Raw genomic sequence first — 23198 nt, forward strand, 5'->3', positions numbered from 1 at the left:
TGTACTTAGTAGTCAGTATAATCTTTTAATGATATAAGTTTGCATATGGTAGAATACTGCATGTAATCACTTGTGTGTAGAAGTATGTAGTTGGTGGCATATTGAAAGAATGTCTCATGGAGGTCTGTAACATTCTAGGGTGTTCTGGCTTCACCCCACATCCTGGGAGCATGGGAGAGGGCGTAGCTTGTCTTATTGTTTTACGGTAGAATTAAGGTAGCTATATCTGTCTTAGTTAGTCCAGTTTAGTTTAGTTTTAGTCCACTTGAAGCTGGTTCCAGAAGTGCTTCAGTCCCCACAGACTCCCAAAATGTCCCCAATAATGTGTTATAGTGATACTTGGCATCATTAAAGGACATGAATGTCTCTCTTGATGTCTGCAGTTTTGCTCATGAGACAAAGCAGGACTGTTTCTCGTCTGTAGTCAGAAGTTTTTCTTTCAGCGCATTAATTTCTGTTTCGTGTTTTTTCTGCATTTCTTCCAGTTCCTTCCTGGTACTGTCGTCATCTTGGGTCCCGAGTTTCTGTTTTAGTTCATTAATTTCTTTTTCCTGTTTCTTCTGCAGCTCATCAAGTTGTTCTTTCTCATTTTTTTCATTTTCTTTCAGAAGCTTTTGTTTGAAATTTTCCAGCTTTTGCTCGTGTTCTTCTTTTAGTTTACCCAATTTTTCCTTTTTATTTTGTTGCTGCTTTGTTAAAAGAGTTTGCTTCAAATCACAAATTTCTTTTTCATGTTGGATGGACAGCTTTCTCCTTTCTGTCTCCCAGTCGTCTTTGTTTTGGGTCAAAAGCTGTTTCCTGAATCCTTTCATTTTTTCTTTTTGTTTCTTCTTTAGTTTACCAATTTCTTCCTTCTCTTCTTCCTTTTTCTCATTTGAAAGATCCTTTTTAAGCTTCTCTTCCTCTTTTCTGTGTGATTCCTGCATACTTGTAATTTTTTTCTTGTTTTCCTGCTTTTGACTCAGGAGCATCAGGACTAAATCAGCCATTTCTGATTTATGTTTACCCTGCAGAACATCTATTTCCTGCTTCAGACTTTCTTTGTAGTCTGACAGATCCTTTAATCTTTCATATTCCTCCATTTTTCCCAGCAGGTCTTTCTGATGTTGCTCCTTTAGATCCGTCACCTCCTCCATGAGTTTTTCTATCACAGCTTCATTTTTTTCTCTGAATTCGTTGAACTCTTCAGCTGTTTGTCTGGCCTCTTCTTTAAACTTCTCCATGTCTTCCTGCATGCTTTCAATTTCTTTCTTATAGTTTTCCTCCAACTCTTTTAGTTTCTCTTCTTGTTCTATTTTGATTTGATCCTCTTTTTCTTTTTCACATTTAAATTTTTCTTTTACTTGGTTGTATTCTTCTTGGAGCTTCCTGAGTTTCTGCTCTTTCTGTTCATCATCTTGGTTTTGTTTTTCTTTCAGTTGATCCTGCTCTCTTATATTTTCTTTGTACTGTTCAAGCTCCCTGTTAATCATTTCCTTTGATTCTGACTCTGATCGTAGTTTTTTCTCCAGTTCTTGAATTTTTTGTTCCCATCCTTGTCTTTTAAGTTCTTCTGTTTCTCTCTCTTTCTTTCTAGTTTCTTGTTCTTTCTTTCTCTCTTCAGACTGAAAGTCAATGCTTTCCTGTAACTGTCTGAGTTGCTCATCTCTCTGTTCATTTTCTTTTCTTTGCTCTTCCATTTGTCTTTTCATTGATTTCATTTCTTCCTGGTGTTTTCTTTCGAGTTCCTCCCTCTGTCTCTTCATCTCTTCTTCCTTCTCTTTCAGCAGCTTCTCCATTTGTTTCTTTATTGCTGCTTCAGCTTCTTGCAGCATCTCATTGGTGAAGCAGTTTCCTCCATTTTTGTTAAGCATGGTGTCAATCTTTTTTATCAGCTCACTGACTTGTGTGCAGCTTTGTTTCTCACGGTTATTGAACACATGGTATCTCGATTCACAGTCAGCGATCAGACTTTTAAAGGAATCATCACATGCATGTTTAATGTAATCTTCAATAGACTGTTCATGATGTTCGAGTGTATCTCCTCCTGTGAAAAGAATGATGGTGAACATCTCTGAATTTTTCCCAAAGACTTTCTTGATCAGCTTCAGAGTCTCCTTCTCCTCTGCTGTGAGTCGGCCAATCTGCAACACCAACAGGAAGACATGTGGTCCTGGAGCCAGAAGACTGATGCACTTAGTCATCTCCTCACAGACCTCTTCATGTGACAAAGTCGAGTCAAAGAGTCCAGGAGTGTCGAGCACGACAACAGGACGACCGTCCACGTCACCCTCTGCTTTCTGACAACATTTGGTAACAGATGTCTGGCTTGCGCCAGCTGTGAACTCTTTTCTTCCTAGGATGGTGTTTCCTGAGGAGCTCTTTCCACTGCCAGTCTTTCCGATCAGCACAATCCTGAGACGGTCTGAGCTCTGCTTCTCTTCATCCACTGTAAGTTAAGAGTACATAGTTATTGAAAGGTAATCCTAACTAACTGAAATAATCTTTCAGTACCTTCTAATTTTGAGTTAGATGTACAAAAACATTTAATACCAGGACATCAAATACTGCCACTGACTGAACATTATTGTTCTCCGTTACAAAAAACCCCAACTAAAAGACAAAAACTGTGATACATGACTTAGTGATGAATGAGAACAAAGTCAAAACAGTCAGCCAAGCGTACACTGTATGCCCTTGGAACAAGTTTTGTTTTTCTCAATCGCTTATTCTTTTAGCTCACAGGTCATGTTTGGTATTAAAGACCATGTTAAATAATTTCAAAAGGTTGTTGTTTAGATTACCATCCATCCCTTCACACAATTACAATAAAAAAATGAAAACTGCAAGCAGCGTTATGAGCACCCCGGTGTGTCGAGCCACGCCCAACACCTAAAACCAGCACGTCCGATCTGATGTCACATTGATGGAATTCATGCATTTAACCACCAGCTAACATTTCATCTCATTCAACCATGATTATAGTTGTCCCACTAGGTGGCGCTCTAACCATTACTGACAAATGGCATAACAAACATTTCCGAGGTCGAGTCTCATCACACCTGCGACCTTTGGGAGAGATTGGACATTGTGTTTTTGAGTGACAGCAGATTACTGTTTTTTGGCGAGTGATTGAAACCCCAAGTACCGCCATGACCACCCCGTTTTCCTGAACGTAAAAAGCTTCGCAATTTAACATCACAAAGGTCTTTAGATTCCACACACTGGAAATTGGTTCAATCTGATGAAATCCCTTGGAGGAGTTCGTCAAAGTACGAGGCCTGAAAGGAGGGGAAAATGTCGCCAAAATTACACATTAATTTTAAAATGGCTGACTTCCTGTTGGATTTGGGATATTGCTCCAAGAGACTTTTTTGTACATCTTGATATCTTCCATAAGCTTACGAGGTTTCAGACTCATAGATAAAACACGCGCTGTGGAGCCATTTTGCGCTATTCAAGGAAAGTGATCACATAACAACAAAGCCTTCATCACATTGGAGGTGTGTGCCAAATTTCAAGACTTTTTAAACTTTCCAAGCCCCTCAAAAGCTACTTCATTTTTCATGGTGAACCGCGTTACCACCAGGGTGCGCCGTTCAGTTTAAAGTCACAATTTTCTCACTGAAGCATCACGAGGGACTCATGGTGATATTCACCGCTTTTGAGGTGGCCACGATGAACCTGTGAAAATCAGTACAACAAAGTGAAAGCCATGACATTTCCTGTTCCCACTAGGTGGCGCTGTGCGTATTCCTGACAATGGGCACATCAATCTGTTCAGGGCGGGTCTGACATCATGCCTGTAAAGTCTGGTACTGGTACAGACTGGATTTCATTGAGTTATACTAATTTGTTTCTTCATGGCGTGACATCAAAGTTCGCCATGCTGCTGGGGTCACACCCTTTCGCGAAAACTCACAGTTTTCACTGTAACACAAGACCAACTCCTTAAGGCTTTCCTGGAGAAATTTGAGGCTGCAGATGTCACCCATCACAATACTGTACCCCAAAGTGTAAAACATGACATTTCCTGTTCCCACTAAGTGGCGCTGTCCCCGATAACAAATATGGCAGTTGAAATATGTTCAGGGCTGGAGCCTTATCATATGTGTGCTCTTTGGTCCAGATCGGACAATGTATGATAGAATGAGAGGCAACAAGATTTTCATGGCGAGTCATCAAAATTCGCCATGGCGTCACCCCCTCACCGTATCACGAAAACTCAAAAGCTCCGCAATTTAACATGGTCCAGGTGTGTAGTTGACACTGACCAAAGATGAAGCTTATACGACCAAATCCCAAGGAGGAGTTCGAAAAAGTTCGAGGCATGGAAATGGCAAAATTAGAGCCAAAATGTCACCTTCACTTCCAAATTGCGGACTTCCTGTTGGGTTTGCGTCAATGGGCCAACAGACTTTTTTTGTTTGTTTGTCTCGGCATGGTACACATGTGTGCCAGATTTCATACATGTAGCTCAAACAATGTGTTTGTAGGGCTGCATTTAACAACACATAGGTGGCGCTCTAGAGCCATTTCCTAGTGCTCATATGTAAAACCATTAAAATACAAAATTTTTCACCAGACCTGGCATGTGTGCAAAATTTCATGAGTTTTTGAGCATGTTAAAGCCCTCAAAAAGGCCCTTGTTTTGCCTGAATAATAATAATAAGAAGAAACGGAGCAGATACAATAGGGCCTTTGCACTGTCAGTGCCCGGGCCCTAAAAATTAATAAAAAATGTAAAACTATGCTTACCAGTTACATTAAATGTGACAACAAATTGTCCTACACAAGTATCAATACGTAAGGAATTGGGAAACACACCGATTGCAATTATAATGGTGGGTTTTAATGTAAGGACCTGGTGATATAGAGCTTTGCTGATTCCGATCAGCTGACGGTCCCTGGCCAGTCTATCAGTGTATGTCTAAGACAGACCTCTCTCACTATTGTCATAACCTCTCTAAACAATAACCGCTATGTAATTTTGACAATATATTTCTTCTGTCATCAGCCTCAAGAGGGAGACGTCAAATCAAATGAGAATTAGCCCCCACAAAAAATAAAAGCCAAAATCCACAAGATTAGGAAAATGTTTACAACAACTTCAGTGCCAAGATCTCATAAATACACCTTTATGCTTCCGAAGAATTCAGAGGACAAGTAGCAAAGAGGAAAAACATCAGCATTGATTTCAGACTGTTGCTGCTCATCAATCTGTGAAGTGTTATTAGGCCCTTTCCGAATAATGTGATCTACCTCTTATTCAAGACTGTTTTCAAGAACAAAGTAGTATGTATGAGATTTTCAAAGATGCATCTAAACTAGAGATGGACCGATACCGATACGCAATATCGGATTGGTCCATCTCTAATCTAAACAAACCAAAAATTTATGGAACAATCTAGTGTGGACAGATGTGGCCAAAGCAGAGATGTATGGACATAATGCACAAAAATCCTTTTGGAGAAAACCAAACCAAGCATATCAGCACAAACACCTTATACAAAATGTGAGATCTGTCTGAGAGCTAAAACTTGGACCAAACTGAGTCATCAACAGGACGATGATTCCAAGCACAGCCAGACATCTACCACAGAATGGCTGAAAAAGAAAATGAAATGAAAGTGTTGCAATAGTCCTGCCAAAGTCCAGACCTCAGCCTGGAGTTTGCAATAAGGCCAAAATTCTCTGGCCTGATGAAACAAACATTGAACTATTTGGCCTGCAGGTATCGAGAACAGTGCAATTCAAAGGGACAGGAGATGCCCTGGCTCACCTCTCATTACATCTGAGAGAGGGTATAAGGCCTTAACATCCAGTCTTTCATGTTTAAAATTATAATGCTAAATGTAGTTTGTATGTACTTTTGTAAATATCAAAAAATATTTATTCTTAATCAAAAATACAACCAAGTATAAGTCTAATTAATATGATGAATGAGAACTGGAGGTTGAGTAAGAATAATGTCTGTTCTAATGTCTGGATTTTATGTGTGTAGACAGGATCTTCAACCTTGGCATATTTATAAGTTTTATAAAACCTATGAAAATATATATAAAATACTTACAAAGGCCTATGTCATGTAGATTCAAGTTTTTCAGTTCTGCCTGGAGCGTGGTGATTTTATCCACATAGACACGTGTAAACATGGTGAGTGTATAGCTTGATTCATCGTTGCCAGATGTCATCTTTTCCACTGTTTCCAGCAGCTTTGATATCTGCCCTTTGTCTTTGACATTGAGAACAACAGATCTTCCTCCACAGCTCTCACAGAGCTCCTGGATGTCCTGGTTTTTCTTTACAAAGTTAAGAACAGCTGGATCTGTAGGATCTGAGTCCACAGTGAACAGAATCATGGTGAAGTCATTGACCCGAGAGCCGAATGCGTTCTGGATGGTCTCTAACTCTCCCTTGTCTTCATCAGTGAGGGGAGCCACAGGTAGGACCAGGATGAAGGCATGGACACCCTCAGGATCACAGAGGGAGATACACCTGAGTGATTCCTCCATCACTGCCTCCTGAGGTTTTCCATACAAGGCAGGCAGCTCCACCAGGGAAACCCAACGTCCACACACCTCTCCCTGATGTTTAACACACTCTGATGAGTTGGAGGCTGAATGAAGCTCAGTCTGACCTAAAATGGCCTTGGCTGCTGACGTCTTCCCTGCTCCTCTCCTCCCAAACAGAACCAGGTTTAAAGAAGGCTTGTTGTGCCCAGGAATGATTTTCTCAATCTCAACCATTAGCGTTTTACGTGTAGCGTCATTTATTCCACACATTCTGTCCCCACATTCCTTAACAAGCTTATTTACACTGTTACTGATCTTCTTTTCTGTCAGGATGACCATCGAGTATTTAAAGGCGTCATGACCAAACAAGCTCAGGATGAAGTTCAGTCTTTCTCTCTTCTTCTCATTGAAATCAGAATCCACTAGCAGCAGAAGAACATTTGGTCCAGGTGAGCAAAGTCTGATGCACCTCTCCACCTGTGTTCTTACTACATCTTCAGTTTGACTGAGCATGTCTGGAGTTTTCACGACTGTTACAGAGTTTCCTCTCCACTCCCCACAGGAGGCCACACATTGTTTTGTTGTTTGGAATCTTTTCAAATAAGAATCTTGAGTTTTTAGAATCAAATTAAACAGTTTTCCCTTTTTGTCCTCATTTCTCCCCAAAAGTACAATCCTGAAGGAAGATGCTGAAATGAAAAAGAGAAAAAACAAAGTCACAGTTCAGAGTTGGTTTTCACTTGCTAAAATTCCAACTATGACAATGCTGGTAGTTTGACATAAATCAAGAGTCCTTTCTAAAGGCTATGTATCTCAAACAGAACGCAAAGCATTTGATTAGTTAAGTGAATTTTTTTCTTTGTGAGAGATGGTCTGATTAGACCACTATCGTTTGTGGAAACAACATTAATATGACAATGCCAGCGTTTTAGCTCATTTCCATGTTTTTGTAAAATACAGTGGAACTGGCCTCAAGGTTCAAATGAACTATAAAGTGACTAACAACTGACTGCCAGCTAAATGGATGTTTTCTGGGGCAGCATTTTAGAGTGGCTGTAATAAAACTTTGCTTTTTCTATATTGAACCTCACTGAGCAGCTATAGTGTGATTATTAAATCACATTTTATTATGACTTACACCATTTGTTGTTGTAACAAAAAACTGTCAGCCTGTAAGGAAGACATTCTTAGGTTTACTGAAGTCATTTATACTGGCTGTTCGAATGGTGAAGAAAGAAAATGCTAACCACCACTAATGACAACCAATCAGCTGCCTCTCAGATGCATGGTGGGAGTTGGTAAAATATTTGTAATGCATGATTGTTATACAACAAAAGCAATTTATGAAGAATACTACTAAATGAAAAAAGTACCTTTTACAGGATCCTGGTTGACAGTGACCGTTTCTCCTTGTGTCAGGCTTGGTCGGTAACTGGGCAAACCAGATGTAGTGGCTGTGGAAACATTACAGCTCACGTGATCTCCATCACTCTGCTGTACAATTTTTCCCATGGCTTTTACCAGTTGACGTTGTTCAAGGTTCTGCCGAAACAAGCTGTCTTTACATTTCTTGATCATATCTGTTACCGGTGGATGCTGCAGATAGTTTTCAGTGGAACCAGAGCTCTGACCACCAGGCGATGATATCACTATCAATGAGTGATCAAATGATAGATCGCTGAAGTTTTCCAGGACTGATTGTAGCTTCTTCTGGTTTTCCCCAGTGAAGGTTTCAGGCTGTATAACCAACAAGAAGACGTGAGGTCCCGGTTCAGAGAGACTCTTACATTTGTCTATAATCTCTGTCAGTTGGTCATCAGACATGTTTGGATCCAGCAGATCAGGAGCATTGATGAGAGCTATGGTTTTGTCTCCCAAAGGTCCACTGACTCTCAGACAGGTATTCCATTCTTTCTCAGCATTGAACACGGTCTCTCCGATGAGAACATTTCCCACTGAACTCCTCTCAGACCAGCTGTTGCCCAGCAAAACAACCCTCAGCTCAGACACTGAGAAGAAAATTCAGATATGTAAAGAATCACATTATTATTAAAAATATTCAAAAACCTATCAAACTATATCCACATTATATGTCCATTATGGTGTCATACAAATCTGATCTCGCAGTTTGTTGCAACATTTGTTTATGTTTTTTTTAATTGATTTTTCATTTAAGAAAATCTGATAAAAAATGATCAATGCATAAAAATGCTTCATACAAGACAATGTAAACCCTGATACCTGAACAATGACTGGAATCACTGTAAATACTTTGAGTAGTTGTTGGTGATCCAGAAAACAAACAAAATAAAGGACATGTTATTGTCATTCTGTGCATTTGGGATTTAATTTGTAAAGAGATTAAAACAGGTACACCCTGATCAGAAATCCTGCAGATGGTACGCAAAGTTGATAAGTTATGTTTCTTCATTAATCTGAGTTAATAAAGAAACTCTATTGTGCAGTCGGCAGTGACAATAAAAAAACATTTATAATGAATTTTTACAACTAAAGAAGAACAATCAAATGAACACTATACATGCAAACCTAATTAAGCACAGTAGTACTCTGATCTTGTTTACTTTGACTTACTATCAGGTGGCAGAACTCCATAGCTGCTGCTGCGCTTCAGAGGTTGACCTGTAAGTATACATAAATGTCACTCTTATGCATTCTTTGGGAGGTCAACTTCCTTTCCCATATGGCACTGGAATATTTTTAAAACAACTTAAGGTTCATACACCTTTTTCAGGGTCAAATTCAAGCACTTTTTAAATACTTTCAAGGTCCATTTTCAAGCTTTTCCAGCACAATACCAAAAAAAAATATGCATGTTTCACTTTGCATCACCTCAGTAAGACAATGTGAAAATGTTAAAACATAGAAAAACACACCACACAAAAATACTGCAAAAGGAAAAGGTTGCCTTATGTGCATATAGTGTTTAAACTCAAAAAGCACATTTCACTTAAACATTAAGATGAGCAAATGAGAAAAAAAATCAACTTGTTAGAGATATTCATCTCCTCTTGAAAAAATACAAAAAATACAACACCACTTCTCATCAGATATTGATGCTTCTTTCCTATTTGACACAAAAAATAGGAAACTGATTTTTGTTTCTTTAAAGTTAATTCTCAATAAAAGTAACTGTAAGATGTTTACTTGCTGTCCAGTAGCGGTTTTTGATAGGGGCGTTGCCCGGGGTGGGGGGCGGCAACACGGGCATCAGCAAAAAAATAAATAAAAAATTGCTCGTACCCATGCTGCCCCGACATCAGCCAGCGCATATTGGGAATGTCACAGGCACCGATCGGCTTTCTATCGCCCATTTGCTGGGAGTAAGGGCGCCCTCCGTTTGCGAGGTGCGCCTGCTGCTAGTTGCACAGGGAGGAGAGGGCGGGAATTCTCTGGTCGGCTGGAGCTCGCAAAATAAAACAAAATAAAAACAAACCAACAAACACGAAAACAGCAGACATTATAATACAGACTTTTAATCTGCACCGATGTTTTTTCGAAATTCTATAAGCGAAAAGTGAGCGCGAGAGCCCTCAGTGTGCGTGCTCGCTGCTGAAGTCAAAGTAAACTTTATTGTCATCTCTGCTACATACAGTCCAGTATATATAGAGACGAGACGACGAGTTACAGCAGTGCAAGTAAACAAACAATAAATATAAGAAGAGTAAGAAAATAAATCTACACTTTAGGACTCGGGGTAAAGGATCAATAACAATTTATAATTTACAGTTTGATGATTTAAAGTCTCACACACAAGCTGTCGAAAGGGGGCCGGCTGCTTCCAAGTGGAGCACATTTCATTCATAATGTTGTAAATACAAGCCCATTATCTACTCATGATTGGAATCCTGGGTTGTGCGAAATCCCAGAAATAAACCTTAGACAAAGTGAATCTGTGAACTAAGGTGTAGGTCTGTTAGATCATGTTGTGGTGATCCTCGTTGGGGGATTTGTGTTCATACTGGAGTGCAAAATTAAAACCAATGGAAGATGGACAAGAAAAGTTCAAAGTCATCAGGGCGCCAAACAGGCTAGGACTGCCACTGTTGCTGTCTATATTATTGTTGAAGTCCTAAATTATGACCTTTAAAATGTTTGTGCTAATAACATCAGTGCAGTAAGACAGACATGGAGAACAGACTTTAAGAATGCACAAGCATCTACCTAATATCTATTTATTTAATCTATCATCTGTGATATTATTGTGTACAATTATAATTTATTGTTCATCTCTGTTAAATAAACAGGCAGCCTTAAAGTATGAAATATTCATATATGAAATTTGTCTATTAGAGTCTCAGGGGCTGATAGAGCCCCACAGGCCTCAATGTCAGCTTGAAGCCATTATAATGTTTAAGTTGTTTAATGTGCAGGTGCTCACGATAAACAGTTTTGAATGAAAGTCAGGGAACTTTGGTAGCACAAAAAAGGGACTATTCTTTGTGCCCATATGGATCGGTCCGTTACGTTACCATCATTTCCTCCCTAAGGTGTCATAAAAGCACCAAGTTAATGAAAAAGCTGCAGCAATGCACATAAATATAAACAGTATTCTATTTACTTACTACTGACAACTTCACTTTTACCCTTTAATCAGAAAACCTTAAGTTGGCTAGTTATGTATCGGGCTAATGTTTATAACTTTCACTTGAGGGAAATAACTCACATTATCATGCCATAACTAACTGCTGTACTAGCGCTGCCATGCAGTGGTGCAAGGCAGCCCAGGAGGAGAAATTTTGCTTTCAGACTTTGCGACTCATTTTATTTTTCTATCTGATGTGCTGCAATCAGATAGTTATTTGTGGTGAATGAAATACAGTTACAACTTCAAGCAGTTTGAAGAACCACATCTAAAATTCAAGCACTTTTCAAACCTTGAAAAGACAATATTAAAATCTAAGCATTTTCAAGGAGTTTAAGCACCCGTACGAATTCTGTTAATTCATGTATGTAAAATGTTTAAACCCCCCCGAAACATTTATATTAGCTCTGAATGAATAAAATGTAAAAGTTAAAAATCTTTATCAATTAACACCATGCAATTTCCTGAGAATAAAATCACACCAAAATTAAGTTATAAACTGAAATCACAAGCTAATCAAACCCTTTTTTATAAGGTGATATATATTTATAAGGCTTGCAGATGTGCCGAGAATTTCAATCTGGTACCTAGACGCTGTCACTCTACTGCTGGCTTGCAAAATTCAACATTTTGGATCAAATTATCATCAGTATGTGCAGAGGAGGTCAGGAAACAAGTTCAGCAGGGAGTCTTCAGCCATTTGTAAAACACAGTGGAGGCTCTATTATGATTTGAGGCTGTATTTCATCCAGTGGTGTTGGGGATCTTGTCAGAATTTATTGAAATTATAAATATACCATCAGATTTTGATCTATCATGCGATATCATCTGGAAAACTGACAATTAATGGCTTCATTTTTCAGCGTTACTGAAGCAGTGTGGGATCATCTTGACAGAAAACAGAACAAAAGAAAGAAAAATCCAAAGAAGAGCTTTGAATGTCTGTCAGGAAGCCTGGAGAAATATTCCTGAAGATTACTTAAAGACATTACAGAAAGCTGCTTCAGAAGTTTCAGGCTCATTAGATTTATACAAACTTGCTTTCTGCCTTGCATACTTAAATAAAAATCTATAATTGCACAATTGAAAAATTGCTGCACTTATTTCCAATTTTCTTACCAAAATATAAAGAAACTAGTAGATGCTTAAGACTTTTGTACAGCAGTATATTTTTATGTGACCTACAGGAACGCTGGATGAAATTAAGTTTTACTCAAATCCAGCACCTTTATATTTTTGCAAAAATCTATCAATATCCACTGCAATGGACACATGTGATTAATGATACTGCCAGGTTCTTGATACCAGCTGATTATTCCTCCTACTGCCAGCTTAGTCGCATTTGTTGGAGTGTGGTGCAGTAGGCTCAGGTGAATTGCGAATTCCACCCTGTATGTGTTTTTTTCTTCTAGCACTTTGAGCCATAACCAAACAGCTAAATGTACACTGTCACCACCCGCTGGCTGGAGTAAGCATGGAAATGTTATCTCATTTAATCTTAGGTATAACTTAGGTATAAAGTTGAAGAATTGGTTACAGCTGCATAATTCAGTGGAAGTGTTCATGCATGAGGAAATGTGCTATAATGGATGCAGAACTGCACTTACCAGCTTCATAAGTTGCCGAAATGGACTCTGCTGAAAACATCATTGAGTGGTTCAGCTGGTGGGAAGAAAAAAACTATTTAGTGCTTTAAAAGCCATAGTTGAATATAATGAATGAGTGTTAAAGCTCCGCAAGTAAACACTTACTTCTCTGGGTGTTCCCGAGGTCTCAGATCTGAAGGATTTCTAAAAAAGCGTTGTCATCTTTACACCAACTTTACAGCACAAGAAGAAGAACAGCAGATATACGTTTTAGATGTGAGTTAGAGTTAATAAACTAAATGAAAAATGTTCCATTCAGTTTTATTTATACAGTGCCTTATCACAGCAGCGGCCTCAAGGCACTATACTGTAACATAAAGGCCTTCATTAATATAGAGAAAAACCCAGTGATCATATGACTCACTATGAGCAAGCAGTAGGTGGCAGTGGGAATGAAAAACTCAGGAGGTGGGGGGGGGGGGGGGGGTCTTAGAGAACTTTGTCAGAAGATAGTTTAAAACTGGCTGTGGGACAGATGTTAATTTTACCTTTCTGAAACAAAGTATTAGCCTGCATCGAGCAAGGAGAAGCTGAAATGACTAAAACTAGGCTAAGAACTGTCTAACACATTAATAAAACCTGCAAAAGAATCAGTTGATCAAGTCTAGGTTTATTAACGTTATGCCCCCAAAAATGAGGTCAAATGAATATACTCTCCCTCATTATTACAAGATATTAAGGAACAGTTAATGTAACTCTGGATGAAAATGAATGTTGTGACGTTGTATTAACTCATCTATTTGATCCCATGATGAATGTATGCCATCAAAGCTAAAAGCAGTCCAAAGAAATAAAGTCTGTGACTAGTTTTGTTTTTTATAGGTTTTTTTTTTTGCTTATGCAAAAATACATATGCTTAATATACATGTACGTTTTTACAAAATAAAAATAAAAAACTGTTACAGACAAACCTCAACACTATCAAAGTCTGTGTAGATTAAATGAGAAAACATTACCATGCTTATATGTGGGGGAAATGTAACTATAATTATCACAACATATTTCAGTGTGTCTCACAGTTATGAGACAGGCGAGTCTGTTATGCTGAATATAAAGAAATAGTTAGAAATAGTTATTAAACAGTCAGATATAATCCCAAAGAGTTGCAGACATCAAAATATTATCATAGCCATGATTCTTTGTAGGCCATCTCAGTAAAAGAATATGACATGTCAAAAAAACCCAAACATTTTAAATGATCTGTCAAACTACAACTTATGCATTGTTTCCTGCAGCAAAAACTAACAAACAAAACAAAACAAAAACTTTGCTAAAAAAGGAGTTTGGAAATAAAAGGAAGGAAATAAGTTATTTAATGAATGTGTGTATAACGGTGAGAAACGTAAATAACATTTTACAATCGTACGTTCTTAGGGCATTCGACTATAAAAGCGAAAGTGAAAGCACTTTAGTACCGACTCGAATCAGACTGAGATTTTTGTCCATTTTAACTGTCTGAAAATGTAAAACTATCTTTTCACATGTTTCTTTAGTTTGCGGATAGTTTATTTATTTCCGCACGACTACATACCCTAACCAGGTTAAAGCTGTTTTCACCTGAGCAGTGTCAGCGTGTCTTTCCTGTAATTTTATAGAAGAAGTAAAATAAATCGATTAATTAAAGAAAAAAAACGCAACCTGCTCATTTCCACGCTCTGTTTCAAGCTGCAGTTCGGGCGCGTGTATCCAAAAAGACAACACACTGCTCCAGAAGTGTCTCGATGCTTGGTTCGGCTGGATAGAGTCACGTGATCAATGATGCCAGAAGGCATAACGGGACACAAACCTACAAAACAAAACAGGAAACTCACAGACTGTTCTACAACACAAACTCGGGAACACAAACAGAGCAGAGGGAAGACACAGGTAGGGATCACAAGACACGAGAACCCAACCTAAAGAATTAATACAAAATCAGAATGAACAAGAAAATAATAACAATATACTCAAAGCGCTGGGTCACAGACACAGGATCATGACAAAAGCATTGAGACCACTGTGTTCATAATCATTCATCATTACACTGTCTCTGATGTAATGTGTCCTGTTTTTCCAGAGGAAGTTGAAGAGCATACAGTAGTGATGGGCAGATGAAGCTTTCTGAAGCTTGTATAGAAAAACGGTTCATTACTCGAAGCTTTTCAACACAGTCCTCTCTGGTGACATCTGGTGGCCACAAATATGAAGAGCAGCTTGAATCCACAAAATAAAAACAACTGCTCCATTATGACTGCCCACAGAGTGGAATCCTGTCTGATATTGGGCCGCCGTTGTGTTGCTTTGAACGTGTATTTTTGGTGGTTAAAAAATGTGTTTTATTTGTTTAATAAATAATTTTGACCAGTAAACTCTCCTTGTTTAAACATGCACCATGGTGTGGTCTTTCTTTGCTTGTGACTTCTTGATGTTAGTAAATACAATAATTGAAAAATACCACGTTACATATAATATACATATAATAATGTACAACACATTATGGAGTATGCTTCTGCTCTGAGGTCCTGCCTCCATGCACTTATGCAGTTAATCACTAGACGGGTGTATTTATAAATAATATTATATATTAGGGAAATTTTCCCAGACATATTTTTGACCTGGGGGTAGAATTGATTGTGAAATGGAAAATGCTTATGAACTTGCAAATTAAAAACATGATGCATTTAAAGTAACCCTTTTTCATTTTTATTTAAGAAGAGAATTTGTTCCACTGTGCGATGGCCGAACCTGTTCCTTTTCATGGAGATAATTTCTCCTGCCTTAAGGCAAATCCCTTCACATGGAACAGAGGAGGCTGGAGTGCAGAGAAACGGGTAGAGATGCAGGTATACAGTCTACCTGGGCCCCACAAACTATCAGCTAAAGAGAATAAATAGATTAAATTGCTGCACATTTGGCAGACTAACATTTTCAGATTAATTAAACAATAAAATATATATTTTTACAACATTACATGTAAAGAGTCAAGTGGAAGTTTTTCTAAAGTTATTTAATGATATTTATATTATGGAAGCAGATTTTTTTTGACATTTTAAGTTTTTCCCATTATAAGATAAAATAAACACGCACAAAACAAAAGCAAACAACAAGAACACAAAGCTGGAAAACCCACCCGACTGAGCAAAATCAACTCAAAATCCTCCCACACAACAGAACCTCCTCTATTCCTCGCTGGCTCCAAATCTCTCAGTGGAATGATCAGTGGTTCGCTGTCACCATCAAAACACTCCACAAATCCCACGAATGATTCATTTCCTTATAAACCATTGAATCAGACACCGAAGCAGTTAGGCTCTAAATGAAGCTTCGGACGTCACTGATCACGTGACTCTGGCCAAACGAATCAAGCTTCGACACAGAGCTTCTGAAGCAGTGTGTCGATTTATTTGACACACGCACCGGAGCGTCAGCTTCAAGCCATCACTAGTTTTTGACAAACAGTTTCTTGTTTTTAAGAATTCATCAGAAGCTGTGGAGGGATGTACTTGAATATTTCGTTGAATTTTTTTATACAACGTTCCCACATCATCATAATAAATGTTGTTCCAGGTTCAACATTGCAAGTGACCAATCACATTGTTGTGAGTCCTCCTTTTGTCCCTTTGAAAAATACCGCCTTAAAAAAAGTCAATTTCACTTGCAAGAAGAGAAACCGCCTCTGTCCGCCGATCCAGGAACTTGAATTCTTTGCATTTCAGGATACTTTTCTTTAATAAACGGTAAACATTATACATATTGTCCTTGCAGAGGCGGTTTCTCTTCTCGCAAGTGAAGTAGATTTTTTTAAGGCGTTTGTTTTTGTTCGAGGTCGCGGATGACGTCAGGAGAAGGTGATTGGTCACTTGCAATGTTGAACCTGGAACAACATTTATTATGTTGATGAGGGAACAACACCAACACGAGGATATCAGATCATCTGCAAAACCCTCTGGTATGCACTTAGTTGATCAGAGGTTCATCCTACAGCAAGATAATGACCAAAAAACATAAGTCCAAGCTATGCCAGAACTACCTCAGGAAAAAAGTATAAGATGGTAAACACGGCTTGGCCTCCACAGTCTCCAGACGTAAACCCCATCGAGCAGGGTTGGGATGAACTGGACAGAAGAGTAAAAGCAAAGCAACCTACAAGTGCTACATTTACAGGAATTGCTGTAACACCTCCAATTGCTTATTTGTACTGTGCTTTCATTTCAGAGTGCAATGAGATATTAAACTGCACAATTTTCAATAAGAAAAATTGGGGTGTTCTAAATCCTTTGACCTGTAGTGTATATAAACCAAATGAACCAATGAAGAAGTATACAGTTATTGAGACCCCTGACAATGTGTTACACCATAAAAACATAGCCATCAATACGTCTTTGAGAAATTAAGAAACATTAAGAACTTACATTGTGTTTTTATCTGCTCGAGCAGAGCTGAGCCGATCATTAAATCCCATACACAATTTCGCCATCCTGAATTTCTGTACTTTTATGTTTACATGAACTTATAAATTAATCTGTACTGGAGGTGTGATTGATTCCCAAAATGTTTCAGCCAAATTTCATGAAAATCTATCCAGTGTTTGTTGACTTTCAGTGTGAGCAGAAGTGTTGGACACAGGTAAGTCTGGCCTTGCTTTTACAATAGACTAAAAAATATGACAATCATCATTGCTTTTGTTTATAAGTTCTTGTATCAGTTCATTTATTTCTTTGTCGTGTTTTTCCTCGAGGTCCTCCTTTTCCTCTGGATCGTCCACATGCTTCATTTCCTGTTCATGCTTTTTCAGTAGCTTGCGGACTCTTTTTGTGTTTGCCCTCTTTTTGGTGAAACATCTCATTAGGTTATATATCTCTTCTTTGTGTTTTTTCATTTGTTCTTCTTTCTCAGCTTTTAGTGCTTTTAAGATGTCATATTGCTCATCTTCGGCTGTCCAGTCCTTACCCTCTAACTCTTTCATGCATTTCTCCCTGAATTCGTTGTATTCCTCTGCTTGTTTTCTGGCTTTTTCTTCAAATGTTTCCTTCATTTCCATCATTTTTTTCTCATAGTTTTCCTCCAGTTCCCTTTTCTCTTTCTCCCCCTTTTCTGTTAACATCAAATCCTTTTCTTTTACTTCTTTCTCAAGAACTTCTTTTTCCTGCTCATATTCTTTCAATTTGTTCATCATTTTCTGCTCCTCCTGTTGCCTCACTTCATTTTCCTGCTCTCTTTTCTGCCACCACTCTTTTTGTTCATTCTCCCATGCCTGCTGTTTCTCTTTCATTTCTGCTTTGCTCTGCTCCAGTTGTCTGTCAATGATTTGTTTTGATTCCAGTTCTTCTTTCATTTTTACTTCTAAATCTAAAAACCTTTGTTCCCAATCCCTACGCTGTGATTCTTCCTCTTCTTTCTTCTCTCTGTCTTCTTCATCTCTTGATTCTTGTTCTCTCTTTCTTGTGGTAAGCTGTTTCTTCACTTTTTTAAGCTCTTTGTCTCTTTGTTTTCTTTCTTGTTCAATTTCTGTTTTCTGTTCTTCCATTTTGTTCTTCATTTCTTGCATTTCCTCCTCATGTTGTCTTTTAAGGTCTTCCATCTCTCTGTTTATTTCTTCCTCCTTCTCTTTCAGAATCGTCTCTGTTTTTTTCTGGATCGCAGCTTCAGCTTCTTGCAGCATCTTATTGGTGAAGCAACTTCCACCATTTCTTTTGACCATGTCATCGATCTTTGTTATCAGCTCAGTGACTTGTTTCTGGTTTTGTTCATCTAAGTTATTAAACACCTGGTATCTCTGCCCACAATCATCAGTCAGCTTCTTAAAGGAATCATCAGATTTTGCAATGTAATCATGAATGGACTGCCCCTCATGTTCCAGTGAATCTCCTCTTGTGAAAAGAATGATGGTGAATTTTTCTGAATTCTTCCCAAAGCCTTCCTTGATAAGTTTTAATGCTTCCTTCTGTTCTGGTGTGATTCTCTCAGTCTTTAAAACCAGCAGGAAGACGTGTGGTCCTGGAGCCAGAAGGCTGACACATTTCAGCATCTCCTCATTGATCTCTTCATGTGACAAACTGTTATCAAACAGTCCAGGAGTGTCGACCACAACAACAGGACGACCGTCCACTTCACCGTATTCTTTCTGACAATGTTTGGTGACAGATCTGGGGTCATTCTCAGCTTTGAACGCTCTTCGTCCTAGAATGGTGTTTCCAGAAGAGCTCTTTCCACTGCCAGTCTTACCTAGCAAGACAATTCTGAGAGGCTCTGAGCTCTGCTTCTCTTCATTACCTGTGAAATAACAACACATTAGTTAAATGGCAGGACAGTCCAATAGATAATGTGGGGCTGAAAGCACAATATATTTTAGATGTCATTACTTTTTGTCTTTGTGTCTAAAGTTGAATCTAATAATCAGTGCAAGGGCTTAATGGGAGCTCCACGCTGCTTTTATCTCATTTTTTATTCAATTCCACCAGCAGCACCAGAAAAATAAAGAAGGAACACACGAAAATACAAAGAAGGAGGAATCCACAAACAGTTTACACAATCCGCACTTAAGGTTGCTCTTAATGTAATTATTAAAAGAACAAACAACAACAAATCAAACATTAAACAAGATTATTGAATAATGGCTAGAAAGATGTAGGAGGATCTCAGGGGACACGAGGAATGTAAAAGAAAACAAAAACTGTTATTTTACGACCTAAATCTGCTACAGATAAACATTGTGTCTGTCCATGTCAAAGAAAATCTTATGATCTTATAATTGAATTCTGTTACATTTAGTCCCTATTTTTCAATTACACTTTCAAATTCATCTAATTCAAAATCTTGCTTTCACTGTTTTTGCATTTTTGTCTCCCAGTCAGTTAGCACCTTGTACACTATCTTTATATTCATTTCAAGCTTTTACTGAATTTTTAAGGCCATGCATCTTTCCACCTTTTAATCTCCACTTCAAACAGGTTGCCACATCCAAAGACTTTATTTTCATGGTCCAGCACGCTGTTTGCTGTTTTGGGTTCTCCTTTCTGTCTAAGCTGAGCTAAGCAGGTTAAAATCTGCCAGGAGGCGGCCACATCTGTTCCTGATTGTCTTCATCTTCTGCCAGTACTTAACAACCAACTCCAATGATCACTCTATGCCAATCTGGCTCTCTAGACTGGTAATCTGGCATCTCCTTGTTTCTCCTGTGTTTTTCCCCCAGGACTCTCTGTCTGACCAAAGAGCGGCTTCATTTCCAGTGCTACTTATTAATCCCACTTGAGTTATTAAGTTAGAGATGGGCAGATGGAGCCTTGTGAAGGTTTTGAGGCTATTTCCTGATTGTTGCTCTGAAAAAGTTCAGAGCCTTAAAGTCAGACCTTACCAGTGGAATCGAATGGTCATCTGCAGCTATAGAAGCAACAAACATCCAAATGATTCACACAACTGGTTGATTTCAGTTCCAACACAAAATGAAAAATTCTGTCTTAAGCAGTTGTGTCTTCATTCTAAGAATAATTCCCCACACATGAAAGTGTTGATGTTTACCCTATGACACAACTCACCAGGGGAAAACAGACCAGTGGCTTCCTTTCAAGTTCTGAACCAGCTCTCTGGATCAATTCAGTGGATCTCTTTTCTGTGGACTCCTCAAAGCTAGCCCGCCTGTCCTCTCTCTCAGTGACCATGGCCCCAGGAATTCACATGGCTAAGTTCACCTCCAGTTACTGTGTGGCTTCATTTAATAAACCTTGTGAACTTTAAATGTGTCTGTTTTGAGTCCTACTGAAGAGTCCAGTTAGGTTTATTGACATTCTGGAAACAACATCATCAGCAATCTGATAATTTCCCACCAGTATCTTTTTTCTATAGCTCTCTTTTCTTGTTTTGTCCCCTTCTCTGTCTTCCCTTTTGTTTCTCTGTATTCAAATCATAAATGGGTTAATTAACAGACACTGTTAGATTTGGGTACTTACACTGCTTCAGAGACACTGCCTTCATTTATTTTGCTACTGATGGAGCTATAGTGCAGGTTGCAGAGACATGCCCCAGATAATGCCCCTTCTTATGCTGCCCTGTGAGATCAGTTGCTGTTGGGACTACAGGAGAGCCCCATAGCTCTGGCCTTGAAGGTATGCAAGAACCCAAGGAGATTTTGCTGCCATATGCCAGGAGAAGCTGCTGCTGGATTCAGAGCATGGACATGCCCAATCTGAGGTAAATTGACATATGTGTAATAATGTATGTGGTCCCATTAAATCTGAGCAGGAAGCAACCTGGAGAGAGGTGCTAAACTGGAGATATTAGAGGATGTTTAGTCACAGATAAAAGGATTTGGGTGGCCAGAGCCCTGAGAGTGTTAAAGAATGGTAGAGTCCCAGTGCCAGCCTATAACCTACACTCCTATAATCAATAGGTCTACCAGAAGCTGGGTAAGATATACTGCGTGAATGAGTCAAATGTGCATGGCCCTGGTGACCTGGGTTTTTCCCTTGAAGCAGGCAGAGTCATGGACAATGTCGCCACCTCAGAAAACAAGGAATCGTCAGCAGAGATGTGCAAAATGACTAAAAGACTTGATCTGTCTGAGTCCCAGCAGGGGAGCTGGTGTTAGGGAGAGGTGTTAACCCCTGCCTCCTACCAGGTCTGTGTGTAAGGCAGTTATGTGAGATAGTTGTGGTCTATGGGCCACATTTTGTCTTGGGGAGAAAAAAGGATGGAAGGAAGGAGGATGGAGGAAACTAAATCCTGTGCCGCACAAGGATGCTTTCCCTTTACCCCAAATAAGAGAGACACTGACCAAACTAACCCGAGCTAAGTGGTTTTCCACTTTTGACCTAGCCAGTGGCCACTGGTAGATCGAGATGAACCCAAGCGAAAGGGAGAAGACTGCATTTACTGCCCCCATTGGGTTATTTGAGTTTGAAAGAATGTCATGTGGTCTCTGTAATGCTCCACCTACACTAGTCAAAAGTTTGTACACCCACTGCTTTAATGTTTATCTTTATTTTTACTACTTTGGACATTGTAGACACATACTAAAGACATCAAATATATAAAGGAAGATATTGGGAATTGTGTAGCAAAGAAAAAAATGATACATAACACTAAACATGTTTTATATTTCAAATTCCTGAAAGTAAATCGTAAATAAATGGTAAATGGCCTGCATTTGTATAGCGCTTTACTCAGTGCCTAAGGACCCCAAAGCGCTTTACACTACATTCAGTCATTCACCCATTCACACACACATTCACACACTGGTAGCTTCTCTTTGCTTTGTTGGCAGCACTGCAAACCCTCGGCCTTCTCTCAGTGAGCTTCATGATGTCGTCACCTGAAATGGTTTCACCTCACAGGTGTGCCTGTCAGGGTTCATTTGTGGGATTTCTTGCCTAAATGTGGTTGGGACCATCAGTTGTGTAGTGGAAAAATGAGGTTGGTGCACAGCTGACAGCTCTATTTGACAACTGTTAGAATTCATGTTATGGCAAGACCCAAACATCAAAGTAAAAAGAAACAATAGTGCATCATTATTTTAAGAACTGAAGGAGAGTCAGTCTGGAAATCTGCTAAAACTTTGAATGTGTCCCCCAAGTGCAGTCGAAAAAACCATTAAGCGCTATGAGGAAACTGGTTCACATGAGGACGCCCCAGGAAAGGAAGACCTCCTCTTCATAAACTGTTCAGACTGTGTGAATCAGGCCTTTATGGTCAAATAGCTGCTAAGAAACCACGACTAAGGAAAAGCAACAAGCAGAAGAGATTTGTTTGGGCTTTGCTGGTGACACTGTTGAGGATTTATTCAAAACTGAAGGCACACTGAACCAGCATGGCTACCGCTGCATCCTGCAGCGACATGCCATCCCATCATGTGTTTTTCAACAGGAAAATGACCCCAAACACACCTCCAGGCTGTGTCTGGGCTGTTTGACTAAGAAGGAGAGAGATGGAGTGCTGATGGCCTCCACAGTCACCTGACCTAAACCCAGTGGAGATGGTTTGGGATGAGATGGACCGCAGGGGAAGGCAAAAGGACCAACAAGTGCTCAGCTTCTCTGTGAACTCCTTAAAGACTGTTGGAAACCATTTCAGGTGACGACCTCATGAAGCTCATCGAGAGAACGCCAAGAGTGAGCGAAGCAGGAATCAAAGCGTGTTTGTAAGAATCTAACATATAAAACATCCATCCATCCAGCTCATCCGCTTTATCCGAGGCCGGGTCGCGGGGGCAGCAGCCTAAGCAAAGAGGCAGCAGCCTAAGCAAAGAGGCCCCGACCTCCCTCTCCCCAGCCACCTCCTCCAGAATACCAAGGCGTTCCCAGGCCAGCCGAGAGATATAATCTCTCCAGCGTGTCCTGGGTCTGCCGCGGGGCCTCCTCCCGGTGGGACATGCCCGGAACACCTCACCCAGGAGGCGCCCAGGGGGCATCCTTGTCAGATGCCCGAACCACCTCAGCTGACTCCTTTCGATGTGGAGCAGCAGCGGCTCTACTCTGAGCCCCT

At 39.5% G+C, this 23198-nt stretch overlaps 1 protein-coding gene across 1 annotated transcript; it reads right to left on the minus strand.

Annotated features, from left to right (window-relative positions):
• Positions 1 to 12: 12 nt before the first annotated feature.
• LOC309719511 (uncharacterized protein) lies at positions 13 to 22553 on the minus strand (the record flags this gene model as incomplete). Its single annotated transcript, XM_082555673.1, has 10 exons — positions 13 to 2428; positions 6053 to 7183; positions 7868 to 8503; positions 9087 to 9134; positions 12705 to 12759; positions 12849 to 12887; positions 14447 to 14529; positions 14690 to 14697; positions 17378 to 18995; positions 22514 to 22553. The coding sequence occupies 10 exons, from the start codon at positions 22551 to 22553 to the stop codon at positions 390 to 392; spliced, it is 5697 nt and encodes a 1898-aa protein (XP_082411799.1). The 3' UTR covers positions 13 to 389.
• Between the last annotated feature and the right edge of the window lie 645 nt (positions 22554 to 23198).

This window comes from Aulonocara stuartgranti, assembly GCF_965226115.1.
Source record: "Aulonocara stuartgranti genome assembly, chromosome: 12".
NCBI classification, from domain to species: Eukaryota; Metazoa; Chordata; class Actinopteri; order Cichliformes; family Cichlidae; genus Aulonocara; species Aulonocara stuartgranti.